This window comes from Eublepharis macularius, chromosome 4 (genome assembly GCF_028583425.1).
Source record: "Eublepharis macularius isolate TG4126 chromosome 4, MPM_Emac_v1.0, whole genome shotgun sequence".
Classification (NCBI taxonomy): Eukaryota; Metazoa; Chordata; class Lepidosauria; order Squamata; family Eublepharidae; genus Eublepharis; species Eublepharis macularius.
Genome location: NC_072793.1, coordinates 177,251,480 through 177,275,604, shown reverse-complemented (window position 1 = coordinate 177,275,604; position 24,125 = coordinate 177,251,480). Strand labels below are relative to the sequence as shown.

Below are 24,125 nucleotides of genomic sequence, written 5' to 3'. Positions count from 1 at the left end.
ATGGGGATCTTTGCCACACACTGGAACACCCCCATTGTCAAAGCCAACAATCAAAGCATCACCTGTGTCCTGCTCTCCTCTCTGCTGCTTGGCTTTCCATGCTCCTTCCTATTCATTGGCCAGCCTGGGACGGTGACCTGCCTTCTCCGGCAAATGCTGTTTGGCATCATCTTCTGCATTGCTGTGTCTTGCATTTTGGCCAAAACCATCACTGTGGTGGTTGCCTTCATGGCCACCAAGCCAGGGAACAGGATGAGGAAATGGGTGGGGAAGAGACTGGCCATGTCAGTCATCTTTCCCTGTTGTTTCATTCAAACCGGCATCTGTGCGCTGTGGCTGGCAACTTCGCCCCCTTTCCTAGAGTTTGACACGCACTCCCAAACGGGTCATATCATCATTCAGTGCAATGAAGGTTCAGACATCATGTTCTACATAGTACTGGGCTACATGGGTCTTCTGGCCACCATCAGTTTCATGGTGGCCTTCCTAGCCCGGACATTGCCGGATTCTTTCAATGAAGCCAAGCTGATCACCTTCAGCATGCTGGTCTTCTGCAGTGTTTGGATCTCCTTTGTCCCCACCTATCTGAGCACCAAGGGGAAAGACATGGTGGCCGTGGAGATCTTCTCCATCTTGGTCTCTAGTGGAGGCTTATTGGCTTGTATCTTCTTCCCCAAATGCTACATTATTATATTCAGATCTCAACTGAACACCAGGGAGCAGCTAGGAAGGAAAAAATAACTGGCACGTAAATCTTCAGATCTTTTTTTGTCAGTTTCTTTCTCTTTTGTCTATCTCCTTATTAATTATTTGGTAAAATCTGTATGGATGTGGACTCATTGGATTGCATCGATCCTTAACACTGTGGACAAAACACTACCAACAAGAATAATTTCACCTTAACCTTCCTCAATCAAAGTACCTTCAACTGACATACCCTCCCCCACCCAACATGGAGATATTAAGTCCACATGCTCTTAACCACTACACCAAACTGGCTCTGTTTTCTACTTCTGTGTTCTGGAAGACAGAAAAGTCTGGAAGACTTTTCTCTTCCCTATCTCTAGAATAACTTTCCATCCTATATTTACAGACAACAGAGATCAGTTCTCCTGTAGAAAATGGCTGCTTTGGAGGGTGGACTGTATGCCATTATAACCCACTGAGGCCCCGTTTTCCTCCCCCAAACCTGCCCTCCTTAGGTTCCACTCCCAAACCTCTATGGTTCGAAACCTTAGGCCCACTTAGATGTTCTTTAATGGCTCTGCTCACTCTGCCAGGAAGCTCACTTGGTGACTCTGGGCCAGTCACTTTCAGCCTAGCCTTTCCCACAGTATTGTTGCGAGGATAAAATAGAGAACGGAGAGTCATGTATGCTTCCCTCTCCTACCTGGAAGAAGAGCAGCATATAATTGTGCTAGAGAGTTAAGATAGATGAGACTATTCTAAGATCAAAAGGACTACACCTGGGTAGTGGAGAGTTAAACCACAGACAGTAATGCAGTCTGAAGGTATCTGGAAAAGGTTACCTGAAGATGAAAGCAAGCATAGCACATATTAGCCATTTGCAAGATGTCTAAATGTTAAAAGTTTTATTTCCCTCCCTACCACTCTCCTGCCTTTCAGCTTACCCACTGAAGGATCAAAGAAGATCAGGAAGATTTAACCCTCATAGTCTTGGGGACAGAAATCCAGAACCGGCAAAACACCAACATGCTGAAAGTGATAAGCTTGGCTTAGAATCATAGGGTGGTTGGAAGGGACCTCCAGAGTCATCTTGTCCAACTCCCATCTAGAAGTCAGGCAGCTTCCTAGCAAAGAAAGCTAGGAAATCCCCAGATATGACTGGATTTCAGCTCCATCTGAGACACTCAGGGCCAAGCTACAAGTGAAGAATGACACTTGAACGACAAGTGTATTTCTCCCTGTTCACTTGCCCTCCACTCAATCCACTTGCCGTTCACATGTCATTCGTCACTTGTAGCTTGGCCCACAGATAGTAGCTACTATTTACATTTGTGATTTATTTTCCTTGTTTTAAAAAAAGATACATTGTTATTAGTTGTTATCTATCTATCCATCTGTCCATGTATCTATCTATCAGCCAAGTTGTATTGGCGACGACTCCGTTTTTATCCCCATGCAAGTGCACTCGCAGGCCCCTCTGTGGGGATAAAAAGTGAGTCATTGGCTGTGCCACTGCTCCAGGCTATAGGGATGCCAGCAAGGAGTTGTGCTGCCCCTGAGTGGCCTAAACAATGGCGGGAGTGCTCCTCCAATTTTCCCTGGGCCAATTCTTAAAGAATTGGTCAATTTGAGGCCAAAGTTGGCCTGGTGGGAAATGTGGGAGCTTTCCCATGATCTGTGATCTGGGTGGGGGGAAGGCAGGGCTGTCAGACCAGACATTGCCCCCTTCTCCATGCCCGCATTGGCTCAGAGGTATCTTAGGGTTTAGAATAGAACACATGCATGGTTTTAGAGCACAGACACACTGGAATGGCTGGCCAGCCCAATTATAGTGCAAAACATATCCTGGGGCAAAATTGGCATTTCTTCCTCACAACAATAGCTTAATGGCTGTCTCTGGAGGTGAGACATTGTTGGGAAAGGTGTGACATGACTATTGGAGTTGTACTATACATTAAAATATAACTTGTTGACCTGATAACTATCAAATAAGGAGGCTATCAGATTTGCTGAATAGACCTTGATTAGGTAAGCAGTGGAGGAAGGTGTTGATAGGATTAGGCAGGGAGGTGTCTCAGGAAGCCTTCTTTATCTCTCCTGCTCTCTGGGGTGTGGGGGCAGTCAATTAGCCCATTTTTGGCTCACATTCTGCTATATTTCCAGTCTTTGGGCAGAGGCCTGGCTGGGCAATGTTTTGCGCTTTGAGAAAGAGGTTTTATGATATTTTATATCCATGAATTGCTGATATAGATGCACAAAAATGTCCGGGCATATAGGCAGTACTAGCTAAGGAGAGCTACACCCACATATGCTTACTGAATTAAATGGTCTTTGAAGGCTTTAACCATTCCCCCATCTAAAAAAAACACATGGGCTTGTTATTGGCCCTATCGGGATGTACATATGCATATCAATGTGGATGGACTTTAATTACGGTCCCGTGTCCCATGCTGTCCAAAGATTTTGATATCACCTTGACCAGGTTTACTTGATATCAAAAGATAGGGGAATAAAATGCAGGCCTAGTCACCCAAAGGGAGGTTAGGTTATACAATTGAATGTATTCTGAAAGCCAGAAAGCTAACTGAGCCACATCAGAGGCCTGAAAGAAAACATCGGTCAAGTTGCAGTCTCACAAACACCGTTAACAATTTTTGAGAAAAACAAGGTACACTGTGGCATGGAAACTATGAAGCCCTGGGAAAAAAGGTGCTTTGCCCTATAATTATTAAAAATACTACAATTAAACTCCCTTTTTGTAGATTCGCAGTGAGTGAATGATAATTTGAAAATCAAGAGGCAAGTTCAACCCCAGAGCTTGTGCTATACGGCATTCGCTCTATAAAAGCAACCTGGACCTCAGAGATATGGGAAATTAAATGGCATCAGGCAGGATCCGTCATATGTATGTTTCAAACTTCATCCTTTATGCCTAACTCAGAAAAGACCTGGGGGCAAAAACTTCTTATATCTGAGAAATGGCTGTCTGCTGGTATTGGACAGAGGGGATCCACTGGCCATCTATGGAGTTCCTTTAAAACAATTTATTTCCTCCTTTCTGTGATTCTTTAAAATCATATCATTTTGTCCTACCTATAACTATTTCAGGTGGAGATTTTTATTATATAACAGTAAATGACACTGTATATTTTGTATATATTATATATATTCATGGCAGAAATCATAACATATAAAAATAGCATATTTTGCATTGAAAACTGAATAGCCCGTGTTTACAAAATAAAACTACTATAAATCCAAGGACAAAAATAGAGAAGGAAAGCCCGCATAGGAACAAAGAGTAAAAGTTACAAGGCAGACAATTGGCTGGTCCTTTTCTCAGAAATGCGAGCAGGATTATGTGAGAAAATGAAGATCTACAGATGGAATATATTGCTGGCACTCAGATGTACGTTGCTGCTCTTATTCCTCCTGCCACTGCTGCCTTATACTTCCAGCCACAAGTTGGAATCCTTAAGCAGTGGGCAGCCAGGAGTTCCACAGCATTTGCAGAGTTTTAGAGAGGAAATTATCATTGGAGAATGTGTATCCACCATACACCTTAAACTGTTTTTCCTCAACTTTACTGTACGTCCAGAGATTGCCTCAAGCGGATGGTAAGCACTGCAGTTCTTTAATGTTTAAAAGGTCTGCGTCAAGTTTTAAAACCATTCTAATGTAATTGAAACATGAGAATGCAAAGCTGAGGAGACTCAGACTGCGAAGTGCCTTTTCAAACTTGCATGTTCATAAAATGATGCTTTCGAAGTGTGAAATGAACATCATACATCTAACACAACAATTAGAATTATTGTCTCAAATAATTTTATTTTGTTTTCCAGGAAGTCTGTTCACAAATTCCATGAACAATCACTTATAATAACATGAGGAACCATTCGCCCTGCAATCTCTACTGCTGTATGGCTGCCCATTAATATGTCCTTCTATCTGTCAGTGGCAGGCATAATTCTTCCGAAAGGAAAGCGAGACATTTCTGAGTTGGCCACCAGCTATAGGATAGTCATGGGTGTAGCAGTGCCAAACATGAAAGGAACTGAAACATCGCGGACTACACATCCCTCTAATCCATGCCATGTTTGGGAGGGCACAACTCATCTGAAGAAAAAACTAGGGGTCTTCTCAACATGGGCCACCCACTTCAAGATGATGGTAGGAATTGCAATGCCAAAAAGGAAGGCAATCGGTCGGTTCTGGCATAGATGACCTCTGCAACTTCCCTCTGCTGTTTGCAATGGAACTGAAGGTTGAATCACGAGAAGCCAGGAAAGTGTTGGCAGCACAAACAGGGAGGGTTAAAATATCCCATTTGTCAATAAACTTGTGGAGCATAACAACATCTATGAATTATCAGATCCTGTGTTGTTTAGTGGTTAGAATCTAGGATTAGGAACAAGGAGATCCAGCTTTGAATTCCCCATCTGTGACTGTCAGTCAGTGCTACTTCACAGGGTTGTTATGTGGGTAAAATGGAGGGCTGGAGGACAGCGCAATACCCTTTACTTCTGGCATTTGATCACCCTGAAGATGGTGGCCAGTCTTGAACCGCCTATCTTTAATGTTCTGATGTGTTATGCCTGTCGCAAACAGAGTATTTTAGCCTCAACGGGAAACAACAAGGGAGGGGTGTTATTGCAACCACCTGCCATGAACAACTTTTGCTTCCATTGTTGGAGGCAGGTTCAGGCGATAACATTTGAGCTGTGATATTTCAATTCTCATCTAGCACTAGAATCCCCATAACCAGCCTGATGCCAGCTTACCAATTTTGAGGCTCCTGGCTAGTCACAGATCTTATGCTTGCCAAAGTTAACTTCCATTGCAGACAACTTTGTGGGGCATCTGTCAGAGGGCGGCAACATTTCTATTCCTCCTTCCTTTGGCACAGCAACTCCCACCCTCATTCTGGAGTTGGGGACCAATTTTGATGCTCTTTCCTTTATTTTTGGTTGCTATACTTGCCAGAGTAAACCGTGGCTTCAATTGAAAATGCAGAGGGAAGGGCTTTGGGATCGCTGCATGACATTCTGATTCCCTTTGAGCTAGGCACATTAACTCCCACAGGCTTCCTGAAGCCAGATGCCATTTTCAAAAACCCTGACTTTGTTTTTTGATGAGTTCTGTGTGCCACAGACAGAAGGTTGAACTGACAAACATATTAAACAACTTATACGCATTTAAAAACAAGTATTTTCACACACACATCCCATCAAAGAATGGTTTTCATCCTAAAAATGATTACCCAGTAGAAAAACGAGTTTCTCAACAGAACACAAATTTGAGTACAGTGGAAAATGCAAGCGTCTCCTATTTTCAGTGACTTCAGCGTAGTGCTTCTGCTGAACTCATGGTGCCAGAAACCTGTGTGAAGAAACCAAGCGGCAGATCCCTTAGAGGGCCTTTCTAACTCATCACCTGACAATCAGCCACCATTTGGGAGAGCTGCTGTTGTGAGGCTCATGCCTTGATTTGTCCAGAGAATTCATATCAAGCAGGGTCCTTCATATGCCTGACATGTGAGCAATTCTCTGGTCCTTTTCTCTCCTCCTGAGGCCACCGCTTTGTTCCCTAGGGGAGCAGACGGCATAAATTTGTATGAGCCACCAAATCTCTGAAGATCATCACTAATACTTCTTCTGCAATGGCCATCAATATATTTCTTATTTCTCTTGATCCATCCACATTCTTGTCATTAATCAGTCCTCAGGTGCAGAGCACTGGGACTCAGAAAGAGATGTTACTGAAATTAAGATACTATCGCGACTGATAAACGGTAAATATACCATAGACAAGGTGTTTATTTAGTATTTGAAGAAGGGTGCTCTGACTCTCAAAAGCTTACACTTTGAAAATCTTATTGGTCTCTAAGGTGCCACTGGACTCGAATTCTGCTGCTCCACTGCAGGCAAACATGGCCGCCCACCTAAAATGACATTCAGTGACTGAATTCCTGAGGTGGAAAGAGTAGCCTCAGTTACATTCCTCTTTCTTGATGGGGGGTGGGGGAAGCATGGCAGCTCTAAAAGTATTTGAACGATATACTCTTGCCATAACTAGTATTGTAATAAAGAAGCCACAATTGTTTCTTATAATACGGAGGCACAAGAGTAAACAAAACTCTCATTGCAGGTTTTTGAGTAAACAATATCAGCATCTCCTAGCCTTTGTTTTTGCCTTGAATGAAATCAAGAAGAATTCCAAACTCTCACCCAACACCACACTGGGATCACACATCTATGAGAACGGTTTTAACTCACTGAGAAGCTCCCAAGCCCTTCTGGATCTACTCTTCAGAGAAAAGCTGACTCGTGTCAATTATGACTGCGACAGGAAGAAGAAAGTAATGGCTGTCATTGGTGGCTTCACCTCCCAAAACTCCATCCAGATGGCCAACATTTTAATGACATACAAGATCCCACAGGTACTTGTGTTCGTAGATATAAAGAAATGTAGACATGGGAACAGTATTCCTTTCCAATAATCTTTTTCTCTAAGACCTCTAATGTTAGAAGGCTCATTTTAGTCTACTATCGAGGATCCAGTGCTTAACTCATGACTGCTGGAATGATAGGCTAATATCTTTCCTTAGGTCTATCTTATCCAGTGCCATGCTTTGTCCTCAGCCTGAACCAACCTTGGACAATGCTTGGCTCAGCCATTTTGGCAGGTGGCAGTACTTTGCTTCACTGTCTGGATAAGGCAGACTGCTAGCCCTATATCCGGGGCCCAGACTTGGGGGCGGCGTCTTACAGCATTTGCTGGCTCCTCCGACCCCGTGGTTTCAGTCTTGCCTCGTGCTTGGCCCACCCACCTCACCCTATTTCAGTGTGGGACGAGCCGGTTGCCATTGTCGGGGCCAGGTAGGAATTTTTTATCTCACAGTCCATGATTGGCCTTTGGGCAGGAGTTTTTTCGCCTACCTCACACTGTATAAGAGGGGGATAATTGGCTTGGTGGGTCTGAGTTAATGCTACGGGTGGCAAGATGGTAGTTAGGGAAGAATCTGTAGCGGGCTGGTGAGCACCCTTGGCACCTCCCCATTGGTGGGGAATTGGGGTCTGCCAGAAGCGGCTGGCTGCCGCACGGCCTAGTTGTGTGGCTAGATGCCCTGGGTGGGGAACCCCTGGACAAGTCAGTCTCCCCCCGCTGCTGTTTGGCCGGGTGGGGGAGCTTTACAGGGGTGAACCACTTCGCCTGGCCAGGCCGGGTCTCAGCCATTGGACTGATGGCTTGCACCCAGGGCAGCAGGTGTCTCGCCCAGACAGGTCGGGGGGGGTACGGAGTGACCCCAGGGCCTGACCTGTACCGCTAGTTAGGCCCTTGACGTAGTTTATGTATGCCTGTTGTCTGTTTAAATAAAGCGGCCCATTTTAGTACCCAAAATACTGTGTCTGTCTCTCATTCCGACTAGTGGGGCAATTGAGGTTCTTCATTGCCCTGCCTAGACAGCATCATTAGAACTTTTAGATAAGAAGGATGATTTCTAAAGTATAACATTTCTTCACTAACCAAATAGAACAAATGAATTTATATTAGTATGTATTGGGATGAAGAACCGTACTTTGAAAAAGAAATGAAGATTTTTGTCATGTCTCATAAAGTCATGACGATCTTTTAATCTTAGGTCAGTTATGGTTCCTTTCATGCTACGATGACTGAAAAAAATCAGTTCCCTTATTTATTCCGGATAGTTCCAAATGAAACACCTCAGTGTGTTGGGATTGTTCATCTCCTGAAGCATTTTGGATGGAATTGGATTGGCCTCCTCACATCAGAGGATGACAGTGGAGAAAATTTCCTTCAAAATCTGATACCAAGGTTGTTCCAGAGTAATATTTGTATTGCTTGGAAAGAAAGTATTCCGACAGCGGGAATTTTCACCGAAAGTAACTATCTTGGTATAATCTTGGGGAGCGTAGTTCAAAAAATCTGGTTTAGCAAACTCAATGTCATTCTTCTCTATGGTGATGATGAGTATATGGATGGTTTCCGAGCAATTCTGCAGTATTTTGAAATTGATCATAGAGTGCCTATAGAGCGGGTTTGGATTGCAACTTCCCAATGGGATGTCACATCTATTTTACCTCGAGGGAAATTCACAGCAAAATCCCTCAATGGCAGTTTGTCCTTTGCGCTGCACACGAATAAGGTGCCAGGATTTCAAGACTTCATTGAGGACATAAATCCATCTCAGTCCAAGATTTATTTCATCCAGCAGTTTTGGTATAGTGTATTTTTCTGTTCGCTACCACTCTATAACCTTTATTGGCCCCACAACAAAAACTGCACAGGGAAAGAGAAGTTTGACAGCATCCCTGGCACTGTGTTTGAAATGGGAGTGTCCGGACAGAGCTATGGCATCTACAATGCTGTCCATGCTGTGGCACATGCACTCCATGCCATGTATTCATCAAGATCTCAGCAGAGAGTGATGAGGAAAGGGGCTCTTCTCAATGCTCAGCCCTGGCAGGTCAGTCACAGTTCCTTTTGTCACAATATGTCTGAATGCCAGGTGTGGTTTTGTGTATGCTTGCCTTTTATTTCTGTTAATAAAAAAACTTTAAAACATCTTCCTGTTCATTTGAGAGTTCTCTAAGGAAACAATCACCATAGACATACTGAGACTATCTCAGTTACCCCTTCTCACTGCCTCCTTAATCCAAATTCCCTCAACTAATTAAGGAGATCTCTTTTTGGGTAACAGATTCATGTATGAGGCAGCTCCCCTCTTATTTTTAAGTTTTGCATTTTGATTAAATAAAAAATCAGTCAAATTCATATTTTATAAAAGTAATACAATTGCAGGTCTGTATTTCTGAAAAACGGGTTCCATGTTGAATTCCAGAAAGATGTTTTCATAATTTTATCTAGATTTTATTAGAACATAAATTGTTTCTCCTCCAATTTAGCTTTGTTCATTTTTGAGAAAAGTTCGCTTTAACAATTCTGCTGGAGATGAAATCTTTTTTGATGAAAATGGGGACCTGGCAGCTGGCTACGATATTGTGAACTTGGTCACATTCCCAAATCAAACTTTTCAAAAAATCCAAGTTGGTCGGGTAATATCTAAAAGAATTGCAGGTGAAGAGTTTACTCTCAATAGAAGTTTGCTGATATGGAATCACAGATTTCAACAGGTATGGGTAATATTTTTTAGAAGTACGTGGCCTTTTTTTCAAAAATGGGAGAAGCTTTTCATGAACTTCTTTCTTCTTGGAAATCCAAGCCATAGAAATATCCTCCAAAGTTATAGCCAATTCTTCTCCTCTGGAGCCATAAAAGAGCAAGCACTGTTGTCAGACATTATCATGGGTTCATGTAGCCCATGGACTTTTCTTTACATGGCTTAGGGGGAGGGGGGAGAGAGAAAGAGTGAGAGCAGTTTCTTATGTCACCTGTTGCCTGTGCCTGAATTTTCTCCTGGATTTCTGCAAACTCCTGTAAAGATATAACAATTGAGGTATAGTGCAAATGTTTAACACTCAGTATACATTAATCAAAATGTCATGGACAATATCGCTCTTAATACTGATAAACAGGGGTGTGAATTAAAAAAATTAACATTGGAAGAAATCTGAAAATAACTCTTTCAGGGTATAATTGGCACTGCATTATTCACCAAAAGAGATTATGCATAAAATTAACATTACGTTTTTTTAAAAAAATTGCTGACCAACTGGCACTTCTGTTCTACTTCGCCATTGCTTTGCTTGCCAGTTTCCAGTGACAGGAGTCAGTGGAGAGAAGTGCTTTGTACAGAAATCCAGCTATTTTGGGGGGTTGGAAAGTGAATCCTTTATTTAAAAATGATTGAAATTTATATGGTTGTTGGAGTAGTGGAATGTTTGTATTCCCTATGAGTTCAGTGGATTAATCTAAATACAGCTGTGAATGGAAGATTCATTTACACTCGCTGTGAAGATTCCTGTGTCTGTGGTCCGGGAGTGGGGCAGTCAGCCATAACTCTTGGGTAGCTCCTCCTCCTCTTCGAGCAGGGTCGGACGAACTTGCGATCCTAGGAGGAAGGGCTCCCCTCTGCTCTCCAGTTTGTTTTCAAGCCCAGAACATCCTTCATTGTCTTCACCTGTCAGTGACTGAATTATACACTAAAACACTAACAGAACAAGTGTGAACACAAAACATATGAACTTAGACATGTCCATTATCTTTCCTTGCACTCCCTTACCATGTAAAGTGAACAGGTCGGCCTCTCTCTCTCTCTCTCTTTTTTTGTTTTTTTTTGTTTTGGGGTGGGAAAATGCCCCACTCCCGGACCACAGAGAAAGGAATCTTCACGGTGAGTGTAAACAAATCTAGCAGTGTACCCCTGGGTGGGAGTTCATCAATCAGATTTACAAAATGTGTTGTAACACACGCCTCCCAAAGGCCACCTCTGCTGACGCTAACTCGTCTACCCTGTAATGTCTAGTAAAGGTATGTACCGACTTCCAAGTGGCCGCCCTACATATCTTCTCCAAGGACAGAAAGGACCTGTAGGCAGCGGAAGTGGCTGCCCCCCTAAACGAGTGTGCTGTGATCCCCGTGGGCAGTTCAACTTTTCAAGCTCTGTATGCTAATATAATACACTCCCTAATCCACCTACTTAGTGTGGAAGTTGACACTCTTTCACCCACTGAACACTTCCAAAAGGAAATAAACATATTCTCCACCTTACGGAAATGTCTAGTCCTGTCTACATAATAACTCAGTGCCCTCTTTACATCTAACTTATGCCACTCCTTTTCCTTGTCATGCTTAGGGTTAGTACAAAAGGAAGGCAAAACGATATCCTCTTCCCTGTGAAAAATGGAGTTCACTTTTGGCATAAAAGAAGGGATCCAATCTAAGCACTACCTTGTCATTATGGAAAATACACAGCTCCTTACTCACTGAAAGCACCCTTATCTCAGATACCCTCCTTGCTGAGGTAATTCCTACTAAGAAAATTGTTTTTAGTGTCAACATTTTAAGAGAACAGGTTGCCATAGGGTCAAAGGGTTCTCTCATGAGAGCTGTAAGCACCAAATTAAGATTCCACGTCAGAAACCTACGGATTTGTGGTGGATTCAGCAGCATGGCGCCCCTCAGGAACCTCTTGACATGCGGGTGCTGTGTGAGGGACCCTCCCTTTTTGGATCCTCTCACTACCAACAGTGCTGCCACCTGTCTCTTAAGCGTGCTAGTGCTGAGACCTTTGTCCAGTCCCTCTTGTAAAAACAATAAAATCTGATCAATTGGTAAGGACATCGGATCTTCCCCTCTTTCCGTGCACCAGGAGTGGAACACTTGCCAGGTATTATTATAGCTTCTATTTGTTGCGCTTTTCCTTGATGCCAGCATCGTATCGATAACAGTTTCCGCATATCCTAGTTCCTTTAACTGACTGCGCTCAACTTCCAAGCTGCGAGGTTTAGGGATCCCAGATTCGGATGAAAAATTCCTTCTTGGGTTAACAGATCCACCCTGCATGGAATTTTCCATGGTCCCGTCTGTGATAGTCTCCACAGCTCTTGAAACCATGGCCGTCTGGGCCAGAAGGGTGCAATCAGAATCACTTCTGCCTGCTGTTCCACTACTTTTTGTATTACTCTGTTAATAATCCTCAGTGATGGAAAGGCATATAGAAGGCCCCTCGTCCAATCCGTATTCAATGCATCTGTCCCCAGTGCTTGTTGCTCTTTTTGTCTGGAGAAGAACTTTGGAACTTGAGTATTCTGCGCCCGAGCAAATAAATCCCCCTCCGGCGTTCCGAATCTCTTGCATATTTGAGTGAAAACCTGAGTGTTCAGCCTCCATTCAGCTTGATCTACGAGGTTCCTGCTCAGCCAGTCCGCCAGATGGTTCTGTTGACCTGCCACATGCACTGCCTTCAAGGACTTCAGGTTCGTCTCTGCCCAGAGGAAGATTTCTTTCGCCTCTGCATTTAGAGCTTTGAACCTGGTGCCGCCTTGCTTGTTCATGTAAGCCTTTGCTGTCATGTTGTCTGTTTGGACAAGGACATGATGGCCCCTCAGCCGGGTCTGCAGCTACTTTATACTATTTTTTATGGCTCTTAGTTCTAGCAGGTTTATGTTGAATGTTCTTTCGATGTCATCCCAAGACCCTTGAATCATTCTGTCTTGCATGTGTGCTCCCCAACCCCACAGACTCGCATCTGTGGTTAGGACTAACCTTCTCGGTTCTCTGAGTGGTGCACCGTCTGAGAATCTGTTCGGATCCGTCCACCACTCCATCTCTTTGGACAAGGTTTCTGGGATCTCCACTACCTTGCTCCACTTGTGAGTTATGACCTTCTAGTACGGACGGAGGAAACGTTGTAGTGGACATGCGTGGAACCTCGACCATTGGAGTGTCTCTTGGCAAGATACCATCATTCCTAACAGTTTCGCTAGTAGCATCACTTCCACTTGTCTTTACCTCCAGGATCATAGCCACTACTTTCCGTTGCTTCTCTAGGGACACAAATGCCCTGTCCCTGACTGTGTCTAAAATCACTCCCAGATGAATAATCACCTGTGTTGGAGTCAGCGTGCTTTTCTGTCTGTTGATGACGAACCCGTGCTTCTCCAGACAGTCTACTGTTGTTCTCACTGCTTGCTTGGCTAACTGCAGGGATGGAGCTTTTATGAGGATGTCGTCTAAGTAAGGAGATAGGGCTATCCCTTGGGTCCTGAGAAAGGCTATTACCATCACCAGCACTTTGGTGAACACTCTTGGAGAGGACTTCAGACCACATGGCAGGGCTCTGTATTGGTAGTGTTCTCCATCGTAGGCGAAGCGAAGAAACTTCCTGTGAGCCTTCCTTATGGGGATGTGTAAGTAAGCCTCTTATAGATCTATGGAGGCTAGGAAGTCTCCCTTCAGAATGGCCTGGGTAGTGGTCTTCATCGTCTCCATCTTGAATCTGCGTGATTTTATGTGATGATTCAGCCATTTCAGATCCAATATGGCTCTGACATCCCCGTTCTTCTTTGGAACGATGAAGAACACCGAATACACTCCCTGCCTCTGATGTCTCACTGGTACTGGTTCTATGGCCTTTATATTCAACAGGTGCTGAATGGCCTCCTTCATCTTGGTGTGCTTCTGCAGAAGGGAATTCCTCGGTACGTGAATGAAGCACCTTCATGGAATTTTGTCGAACTCCAAAGAATAGCCCTTGGATACTATGTCCAGTACCCATTTGTCTGAAACTGTTTGATTCCACTGATCTGAGAAATTCTGCAGTCGTCCTCCAATTTGTGTGTCTGTCCATTGATAGTCATGCTTGATTTCCCTTCTTTTGGCCTTTTGCTTGCGTAGCTGACTTCCTGAAGGCAAAGGGTCTATTTTCATTCCTCGGTCTGGACTGCCAGCGACTCTGAAATGGTCTGTCAGACCCCAGTCTTGGGGCTCTTTTGCCATCCCAAAAGGAATGTCTGCCCTTGTACTTTGAGTCCTTTTTCCTGGAGGGCAAAACCTTTTTCTTCTCAGTGTCTTCCACCAGATACCTGTCCAAGGCCTCCCCAAACAGTTTATTCCCAGTGAAGGGAATTGCTGCTACTCTACTACGTGCTTGTGGGTCCACATCCCAATTCCTAAGCCACGTGTTACGTCATGCGGTGACATTGAAACCCATGGCCCTGGAAGACATATGAAATGAATCTAGGGTGGCATCTGCTGCAAAGGCTGAGGCCAGAGCTATCTTCTTTGCTTCATTTTTCACCTCCTTGGGGACCTCGCTCCCCACTGCCGCCAGGTCTGAAGCCCAAGTGTATACTGCCCTGGCAAACAGGAATCCTGTAGCCAAGGCTCTCAGAGCTGCTGACGATGCTTCATAATTTCTACACAGAGCCTGTTCTATCTTTTTATCTGATGGGTCCTTCAGTACTCCCTCTGCATCCATAGGCAGAATTGAGGACGTAGCAAGGATTGAGACTGGATCATCCACAATGGGTAGTCTGATCTTTTTGGCTGAGTCAGGTATCAGGGAATAGAACTTATTGAATACAGACTGATATGCCTTGGGCTTAGCAAGATTGTCCCATTCTGCTTTGAGGATACTATGAAAGCCAGCAGGGAGAGGCACCCCAGATTGCTTTGGTTCCAACTTAGGGAGTGTTTTTGGGCAAAGGGTTCAGAATGCAAGAATCAAAGCTGTAGGGAAAAGCAGCATATTTCCCTCACCAACCCCTTCTTTGTGCTTCTTTTTAGAGTGTCCCACACAGCACATGTGTTGAGAGCTGCTCCACTGGACACAGCAAGATAGTTCAAGAGGGGAAGCAAGTTTGTTGCTATGATTGTATTCAATGCCCAGAAGGAAAAATTGCAGCCCAGATGGGTAAGTAAAAGGATCCAATTACAAGAGAAAAGCTCCAGATGTGTCCTATTTGATCCTACTCCATTACTAGAACTTGTCTGTGCACTGAATATACCAAAGGATTTACCAGTCTCCACTTTCTGGAAAATGGACAGTCAATAAGAGTTTTATGACCTACTTCATCTAATGTATAAACAAAATGGCCGCTTAGGACAGGGCTGCTTAACATACTTGAGCCCGTGAGAACAGTTGGGCTTTTGAGGATCTGTTGTAGGTACCATGATAAAATGACTGTTGTGTCCAGCATGGCTGCCATGGGAACTTCTGCCACTCGTAAAACATTTGGGGTTTTCAAATCGAGTGTCCTCTTGTGATAGTGGCAGCTGTTTCTGAACAATTGCTTCCGGAAGGCTGAAGGGTGGTGTCTCCTGGGCTGTTCTAAAGCACCAGGGGCGAAACGGTGGGGGAAGAAAGCAAGGAAGAGCTGTTTGCTTTGGCAATGAGATGAATTGAGGAACTATGGAAGTGAGCCCCCCACCACGTCATTCTTACACTTATCTTGTTCGTATGAATCATGTTGTTGTAATCAAGCCAAGTCCTTGGAGAGTCTAAGCAGACTCAAGACCCAACTATACATAACAAGGGATTCTCTAAGCAGTTAGCACATGGAAGACACAATTAAGACTAAAATATATGTGTCAGAGAATGAGGGCCAGTGAAGGTAACATATGTCCAAAAGGACTGGAAATCATCCCAGGTCCATCCAAAGTGGGTGCAGTCCAAGCAAACCGCTCCAAGGAAGTGTGAAGAAGCATCACAAAGGCAATTCTCATATGTGGGCTCCACTAATTGTTCCAATAAATTTATTGAACACCTTTGGGTGCAGTACTGAGAAAGTATTCTGCACTGATGTTAAACAAGGTTTCCTTGCATAAACTCCAAAGTTGGCTTGTTAAGGGGAAGGGAGTTTGTTTTGGTGAAATTCATTTCATTGAAAATAGTCATAGATGGAGCCCTTTATTATTTCTCTTTGAAAAGACATTATTGGACCCTATTGTAACTTCAGCCCTGGCAGTTGTTTTCTCTTGTACTGGGCCTCCGTACACCAACCTGGAAGCACCACCTCCTTGCGATATTTAACAGTAATTTGAATACTGAAGAAGCAATTCTTCCTCCTGCCCCAAAAGCTGCAGCAAAAGCAGATGAAGCCACAGCAAGAGCCATTATCTTTTGTTGGTGAGCTGTAGATCAAAACAGATGCATAGCAAATGTCGTAGTCTGCATTTCTCCCCATTGGTGACCCATAACAGCTGACATTGTTCTCCAGGATCACCTCACCACAACAGACCTTTGAGGTAGGTCAGGCTGAGAGGGTGTGACCCACCCACAGTCAGTAAACAACCTTCCTTGGCAATATTAGAACCCAGATCTCCTTGATCCTAATCCTGCATTCTAACCGCTACTCCGCAGAGGTACTGATGAGTCAGGGAAGCTGTTCAAAGAAAGGATAATCTTCCACCAAGCCTGCCTATGCTGCCTGCCCTTGTTGGCTTCTCATGAGTAAAGTTTTGCTTCATTTGAAATAGTAAAGTGGGGCTAATCTGTGCCAAGATGTTCTAATTCCCTCTGTTTTTGGCACTGCAACGCCCACGATTATGTCAGTAGGATGTTCCAATTCCTTTCACGAGTGCAACTCCCAGGATCATACAGAAGCCAGTGTCCAATTTTGAGGCTCCCATCTTTAGTTTTGGGTGAATTAAACAAGGTATAAATAATCTGACCCTCTGTTGCAAGACTATGAAAAATCCGACCCTTTGTTGCAAGACTAGCAGGCAACATCTGCACATAACCTGGGCCAAGGTCTCTCCATTCCCTTCCTTCATGGCAACGGGGAGTTCCGCATAGAAACTGAGTAAAGAGGAATGAAGAGAATTTCTCTGAACACTCTTGTCAGCAGCATTGTTCAAGTGGCACAATTTGGAGTAATTAAAAGTTGTACACTCATTCATGATTGTAACAATTATGAATTTCAGATGCAGACCAATGTGAGAAATGCCCAGAAGATGAATATCCAAACCAGAAAAAGGATCAGTGCGTCCTGAAATCCATAACCTACTTATCCTATGAGGACCCCGTGGGAGCAGGCTTGGCTTCTGTCGCTGTTTTATGTTTTGTGGCCACAGTGATAGTGATGGGGATATTTGCCACACACTGGAACACACCAATTGTCAAAGCCAACAATCGAAGCATCACTTGTGTCCTACTCTCCTCTCTGCTGCTCGGCTTTCCATGCTCCTTCCTATTCATGGGCCGGCCTGGGACAGTGAACTGCCTCCTCCGGCAAATGCTGTTTGGCATCATCTTCTCTGTTGCCGTGTCTTGCATATTGGCCAAAACCCTCACTGTGGTGGTTGCCTTCATGGCCACCAAGCCAGGGAACAGGATGAGGAAATGGCTGGGGAAGAGACTGGCCATGTCAGTCATCATTCCCTGTTGTTTCATTCAAACCGGCATCTGTGCGCTGTGGCTGGCAACTTCTCCTCCTTTCACAGACTTTGACACACACTCCCAAATGGACCATATCATCATTCAATGCAATGAAGGCTCAGATATCATGTTCTACCTTGTACTGGGCTACATGGGTATTCTGGCCACCATCAGTTTCATGGTGGCCTTCCTAGCCCGGACATTGCCTGATTCCTTCAATGAAGCTAAGCTGATCACCTTCAGCATGCTGGTCTTCTGCAGTGTTTGGATCTCCTTTGTCCCCACCTATCTGAGCACCAAAGGGAAAGACATGGTGGCCGTTGAGATCTTCTCCATCTTGGTCTCTAGTGGAGGCTTATTGGCTTGTATCTTCTTCCCCAAATGCTACATTATTATATTCAAATCTCAACTGAACACCAGGGAGCAGCTAGGAAGGAAAAAATAACTGGCATGTAAATGTTCATATCTTTTTTTGTCAGTTTCTTTCTCTTTTGTCTATCTCCTTATTGAGTTGGGGAAATCTATATCGATGGTATGGAGCCTTAAGACTGTGGACCAAACACTAACAGCCAGAATAATTTCCCCTTAATCTTCCTCAATCAAAGTACCTTCAACGGACATACCCTCTCCACACTCAACATTTTGGCTTGAATATTTTGGGAGGATATGGGAAAATGTTATATGTATGGGGCCATTGGGTGGGAAGGTTAAAAATATATGAGGGAATTAAGTCCACATCTCCACCCCCACCTCTAATGGCTGTGGTGTCACCACGATATTGGCCTGAGGATGGTAAATGTATAAAAGACCAGGAGGCAAGAGGAGAGGGAAACCAGCCTTCTTTCTTTCAGGTCTGCCTGCCTTGAGGATTCTGTCTTGCTTTCTTTTGAGGTCTATGAAGGGCTGACCTACACCTTATGCTCCCCGCCTCCTAGTCCTCTTGCAACTGAGAGGCCCCCAATAGTATGAGGGTCAAATTGTCCTAATCTTCTTTGATCCTTAAATGGGTAAGCTGAAAGGCAGGAGAGTGGTAGGGAGGCTAATATGTGCTATGCTTGCTTTCATCTTCAGGTAACCTTTTCCAGATATCTGCAGACTGCATACCAGTCTGTGGTTTAACTCTCCACTACCAAGGTGTCCCCTACTGAGAACTGGTTGAGAAAGATACCGCAAATTTCCACCTGATTTATTTATTTATTGCATATGTATTCCATATTCTTTGCTGTAGCTCTATGTAGAATGTGTATGCATTCTTTATTATTTTCTTCAGTTATATGAGCCTTCTTGGTATTTATTATATCCACTCCTTTTGATGTTTATTGTTGCATGATGCATTTGATTTGAGTCATTTTGCTTTTGTGGTATTTTATGCACACTGCCTTCCAATAAACCTTCTCATTGATATCAGCAACAATTTTGAGTTTCTGTCTTTCTTCTTGCAGTCATGTACCCACCACAGGAATAAAGTCGTACAACAGCAGAAGCCTTCCGCTTAAAGAGAACCGGTTATCGAGCCTCTAAGATAAATGCTGAAAAACAATAACATAAAATCAATGATACAATCTCATTAAGCTTACATTGTTCAAAGTTCCAATAATAAAAAATACAGTAAAATCAACCATACACATGTAAGTGTGCAGAGAACAGAAATTTCACAATGGAGGAATATCAGAAACAATCATATTCTTTGTTCCCAGGGCTTTGACAGAGGAAAATGAAAGAGTGAAAAGCAGAAATAAATAATACAACCAATGTAACTGTTGTGTATATACTAACGAAAAGATCCTAATTGAGAATAATCTCTTCTTCACAAAAATGCAGAAAGCAAAGAATCTGGAGTCTCAGCTGCTGTTTCTCAGGAGCACTAAAAATAGAAACAAAAAGCAAAGGGCTCAAAAAGAATTGTTTTCAAGGAATACTTCCATGGACAGCGAGATTTGTGGGACATGTATAGTAAACTGGGTCTCAGCCACCCGAATAGAAATAATTTTCAAAAGAGATCAGATTCTATGATCCATATAAGATGAATGCTTTTGATCTTAGAATATTATCATCCCTCTTGACTCTCTAGTACAATTATATGCTGCTCTTCTTCCAGGTAGGAGAGGGAAACATACATGACTCGCCGAGAGCCATTTTGGTGTAGTGGTTAAGAGCGCAGGACTCCAATCTGGAGAGTCAGGTTTGATTCCTCACTCCTCCACTTGAAGCCAGCTGGGTGACCTTGGGTTAGTCACAGTTCTCTGAAGCTCTGTCAGCCCTACCTACCTCACAGGGTGTTTATTGTTATGGGGATAATAAGATACTTCGTAAACTGTTCTGAGTGGGTGTTAAGTCATCCTGAAGGGCAATATATAAATCAAATGTTGTTGTTGTTATCTATTTTATCCTCACCAACAATACTGTAGAACAGGCTAGGCTAAGACTGACTGGCCCAGAGTCATCAAAGGAGCTTCATGACAGAGTGAGCAGAGCCATTAAGGAACATCCTATGGACCTAAGGTTGCCAACCATCGAGGTTTGGGAGTGAAACCTAAGGAGGGTAGGTTTGGAGGAGGAAAATGGGGCCTCAGTGGATTATAATGGCATACAGTCCACCCTCCAAAGCAGCCATTTTCTACAAAAGAGGTGATTTCTGTTGTCTGCAGTCCAGTTGGAATTCTGGGAGATCTCCAGACCCCACCTAGTGGTTGGCAATCCTAAGTGGACCATAAGAAAGAAAGAACAGCCAAGTGAGGGGCAAGTTAGAAAACAAAATACCTTTAATCCTCAAACTATGAACCACAGAAATCAACAATGACAGCTGTTTTTTCATACAGAATTCATTTCAGTACTGAATGTGTTCAACAACATTGTCTCAGCCTGTGACATTGAACCATGTAGATCAATCAACTGAAAACCAGCAAAACCACAGAATTATTCTACTTTACAGAAATTTAGTAAAAAATGGTACGTATAAGATGGAAAGTTATTCTAGAGAAAGGCAAAAGAATAATCTTCCAGGACACAGAAGTAGAAAAAAAATCAAAGTCAGCATTTACAGAATAATAGAAATATAGCAATTGCAATCTCAAAGATCTCTTCTTGTTATCTCTTATTAGCTTGTTCTTGTTGTTCAATTCAGGTTTTAAGATCATTAAATGAAATTTGGAGGAAAAGATGCAGCCCAGAATCAAGTGCCTGGGGCCAAGGTGGAGAATATCTGCATAGCCTCCATATATTTTCCTTTCTTACTGAGTTAGTGTGGAACAAATGAAATCCAGACCCTGCAAAACAGCAACATGCTGGAAGTGATAAACTTGGCTTCGAATCAGAATCATAGGGGGGTTGGAAGGTACCTCCCATCTAGAATTCAGGCAGTTTCCTAGCAAAGAAAGCTAGGAAATCCCCAGATATGACTGGACTTTAGCTTCATCTGAGGCACTGTCTACACCTACCAAGGAGTGAGCTGGCAGAATTCTGACATAGCAGAATGTCACTTCAACCCAAAGAGATACTCCCTGATGTACAAATTTGGTATTCTTGAACTTTGTGACAAACCTGTTTTGCAGGAGAACAGATTATGTTTGACACCCCTGAGTTGAGAATTAGAGGTCTTTGTCTTGATATCATTGTTCACAAAAACGTCTAAGAAGTATTTCAGACCCCTCTGATTTGCTTGCTGGCTCCTGCTCCCCTGCTCCCCAAATCCAAGGAGCAGAGATTGCCTTTCTTCCACCCCACTGGGCAAGGAGGTATGTCAGCACAGCCCTGGCAGAATAATGTTCTTCATTTGAATAAAGATACCTCCACCTTGTGGCAGCCATTTTGTGGTTCACTGCACACTCCCTCACATCCACTTTGTGGCGATGCTCACTAACATTTCTGCAAATCTAGAAGTGCACTTAGGCTCAACAAGGTTGTATCCCCTGATCTCCAATATCTCTTGCGACAATTCCACTTTCTAATTAAATCAGGAAAAGACTCATGCTACAAAAATAAGCCCTTCCACTTTCCTTGCTTAGCTGCGAATATGCCATAATGCAGATATATTGCAGGATAACCAGTGTACAAGTACATTTGAGATGAGAGACAATAATAATCTGACACTAACAGTTTAACAGTTTAAAAGAGCCCCGTGGCGCAGAGTGGTAAGCTGCAGTACTGCAGTCCCAGCTCTGCTCATGACGAGTTCAATCCCAGCGGAAGCCGGATTTAGGTAGCCGGCTCAATGTTGACTCAGCCTTCCAACCTTCCGAGGTTGGTAAAATGAGTACCCAGTTTCCTGGAGATAAAGTGTAGATGATTAGGGAAGGCACTGGCAAACCACCCCATTAAAAGTCTGCCAAGAAAACATCATGATGTGCCACCCCCCACATGGGTCAGTAATGACTTGGAGCTTGCACAGGGGACTAACTTTACCTTTTACCTAACAGTTTAACTATTTACATTTCACAAGTTGTTTTCTTTGTTTTAAAAAAGATATATTATTATTAGTTGATACCTACCTACCTACCTCGAGCCCCGTGGTGCAGAGTGGTAAGCTGCAGTACTGCAGCCCAAGCTCTGCTCATGACCTAAGTTCAATCCTGGCGGAAGCTGGGTTCAGGTAGCCGGCTCAAGGTTGACGCAACCTTCCATCCTTCCGAGGTCGGTAAAATTTCGGTAAAATTACCCAATCTCTTGGGGGTAAAGTGTAGATGATGGGGGAAGGCAACGGCATACCACCCCATAAAAAGTCTGCCAAGAAAACGTCGTGATGCAACATCCCCCATGGGTCAGTAATGACTCAGTGCTAGGATCTTTACCTTTACTTACCTACCTACCTATCTAAAAGCCAAGCTATATTGGCGAGGACTCACTTTTTGTCCCTGGGCAAGTGCACTCGCAGGCCCCTCTTTGGGGATAAAAGTGAGTCGTTCCGCTGCTCCAGGCTAGAGGAGTGCCAGCAGGGGGGAGATTACCTTGCTAGCTCTACCTGGTAGTGCCCGCTGTGCCCAGCAGCAGCAGCAAGGGGAGAAGGGTGAGAGGTCTTTGGAGGAATGTTCGCAGCTCCATTGCTGCTTTCAGCAGGGGGGGATGAGGAAGTGGCGGCGCTGCTGTGACAAAGTGGATAGATTAGCATTACCACTGAACATGGAGGACCCCTCTCATCATTTATTACACAAGTAATTTGCATTTGTAGATAGATGGCTTCTGAATATGGAGGATCCCTCAACATTTATCCCACAAACAAGTTATGGGGATCTAGCTATGGGGGTCCCAGAAGTACACCAAGCTGAATTTGAGAGATGCTAACAACATTGTGTGCAAACATTCTGGGGATGAATAGAAGGCCATGTTTGGTAGCCAATGAGGACAGTATGAATATTTAGTCATGCCATTTGGCCGGTGTAATGCTCCAACCGTGTTCCAGCATTTTATGAATTATGTTTTCTGTGACATGCTGGAAGTGCTGAACCACTGGGTCATAATTTATCTCAATGAAGTAATTTAACTGAATCTTCTCACAGGACCCAGTTGAAGACATGGAACATGCTTGAACTATCCTGCACCCTCTCCAGGAACATAGTCTGTATGCCAAGCTGGAAAAATGTGCTTTTGATCTGGATGCTATGGAATTCCTGGTTCACCTCATCATCTCATGGGGCATAAAAATGGACCTCCAAAAGGTGGAGGCTGTGCTATTTTAGCAGGCACACTGGAAGTGGAAGGACATACAGTGGCTCCTGTACTTCACCAATTATTATCAGGAGTTCATCCTGGACTTCACTTCCCTAGCTGTGTCCCTCACCAAGTTGCTACAGCCATGGAAAATCTTCCATTTGTTGATAGCATCTCAACAGGCTTTCCAGAGCTGAAAACACATTTTGCAAGTGATCCTCAACTATGCTACCCAGACCTAAGCCTATTCTTCCTGGTTGAGACCAGTGTCATGATTGGCGCCATATTATTGCAGCGATTAAGAGCAGATTTCTGTTGGGCTGTTCAACTGTTATTATATTACTTGTTCAATAACATTGCCCTTGAATCTCCAACAAAAATGTTTCCAACTCTTTGAAAATACCATGATTTTAGATTTTTAATAACATAATAACATTTAATTTATGTACCTCCCTTCAAGACAACTTAATGCCCACTCTGAGCGGTTACAAAGTATGTCATTATTATCCCCACAACAAACACCCTGTGAGGTGGGTGGGGCTGAGAGAGCTCCAGAAAACTGTGACTAGCCCAAGGTCACCCAGCTGGCTTCAAGTGGAGGAGTGGGGAATCAAACCCAGCAATCCAGATTAGAGTCCCGTGCTCCTAACCACTATAGCTTTTCAAAGTTGAGAATAGATTAGAATCACAGCAAGCCACAAATGGGGACAATAGGGATCTAAGGCCCAATTATGTAAGGGATAATATTACAGTAATATCAGCATAATGCAATAATGGAAAGTTAAGGAAGCCAAGTTTAGGAAAGTGACCATCCACTATCCTCAAAATGGGCAACAGGTTGATCATAATAAGTTGAAAATGTAAAGAGCCAAGATAAACTCCTGTCTAACCCCACAAGTTGAAGGAATTTCATGATAAAGAATATAATTTGTGAATAAGAAGAAGTAATCTTTTCTCCATCAAAGACTTACTCAATTTATTCCTCAGAAGG

The 24,125-nt window shown here is 43.6% G+C and overlaps 2 protein-coding genes across 2 annotated transcripts; both read left to right on the top strand.

Moving 5' to 3' along the window:
* Positions 1 to 1,322, top strand: LOC129327929 (vomeronasal type-2 receptor 26-like). The gene is made up of 2 exons (XM_054976676.1): positions 1 to 546; positions 1,281 to 1,322. The coding sequence occupies exons 1-2, from the start codon at positions 1 to 3 to the stop codon at positions 1,320 to 1,322; spliced, it is 588 nt and encodes a 195-aa protein (XP_054832651.1).
* A 9,641-nt stretch (positions 1,323 to 10,963) lies between these two features.
* LOC129327928 (vomeronasal type-2 receptor 26-like) lies at positions 10,964 to 17,936 on the top strand. Its single transcript, XM_054976675.1, has 3 exons — positions 10,964 to 11,002; positions 14,899 to 15,025; positions 17,044 to 17,936. The coding sequence occupies exons 1-3, from the start codon at positions 10,964 to 10,966 to the stop codon at positions 17,934 to 17,936; spliced, it is 1,059 nt and encodes a 352-aa protein (XP_054832650.1).
* The last annotated feature ends 6,189 nt before the right edge of the window (positions 17,937 to 24,125 follow it).

Excerpts from the sequence above, each read along its gene's own strand:
- LOC129327929 (XM_054976676.1), top strand. The coding sequence starts at position 1 with ATGGGGATCTTTGCCACACACTGGAACACCCCCATTGTCAAAGCCAAC. Across the intron at positions 547-1,280 it reads TGATCACCTTCAGCATGCTG|GAAGCTCACTTGGTGACTCT; the intron begins GTCTTCTGCAGT and ends TCACTCTGCCAG.
- LOC129327928 (XM_054976675.1), top strand. The coding sequence starts at position 10,964 with ATGCCCCACTCCCGGACCACAGAGAAAGGAATCTTCACG. Across the intron at positions 11,003-14,898 it reads CAGAGAAAGGAATCTTCACG|AGTGTCCCACACAGCACATG; the intron begins GTGAGTGTAAAC and ends GCTTCTTTTTAG. Across the intron at positions 15,026-17,043 it reads AAAAATTGCAGCCCAGATGG|ACCAATGTGAGAAATGCCCA; the intron begins GTAAGTAAAAGG and ends TTTCAGATGCAG.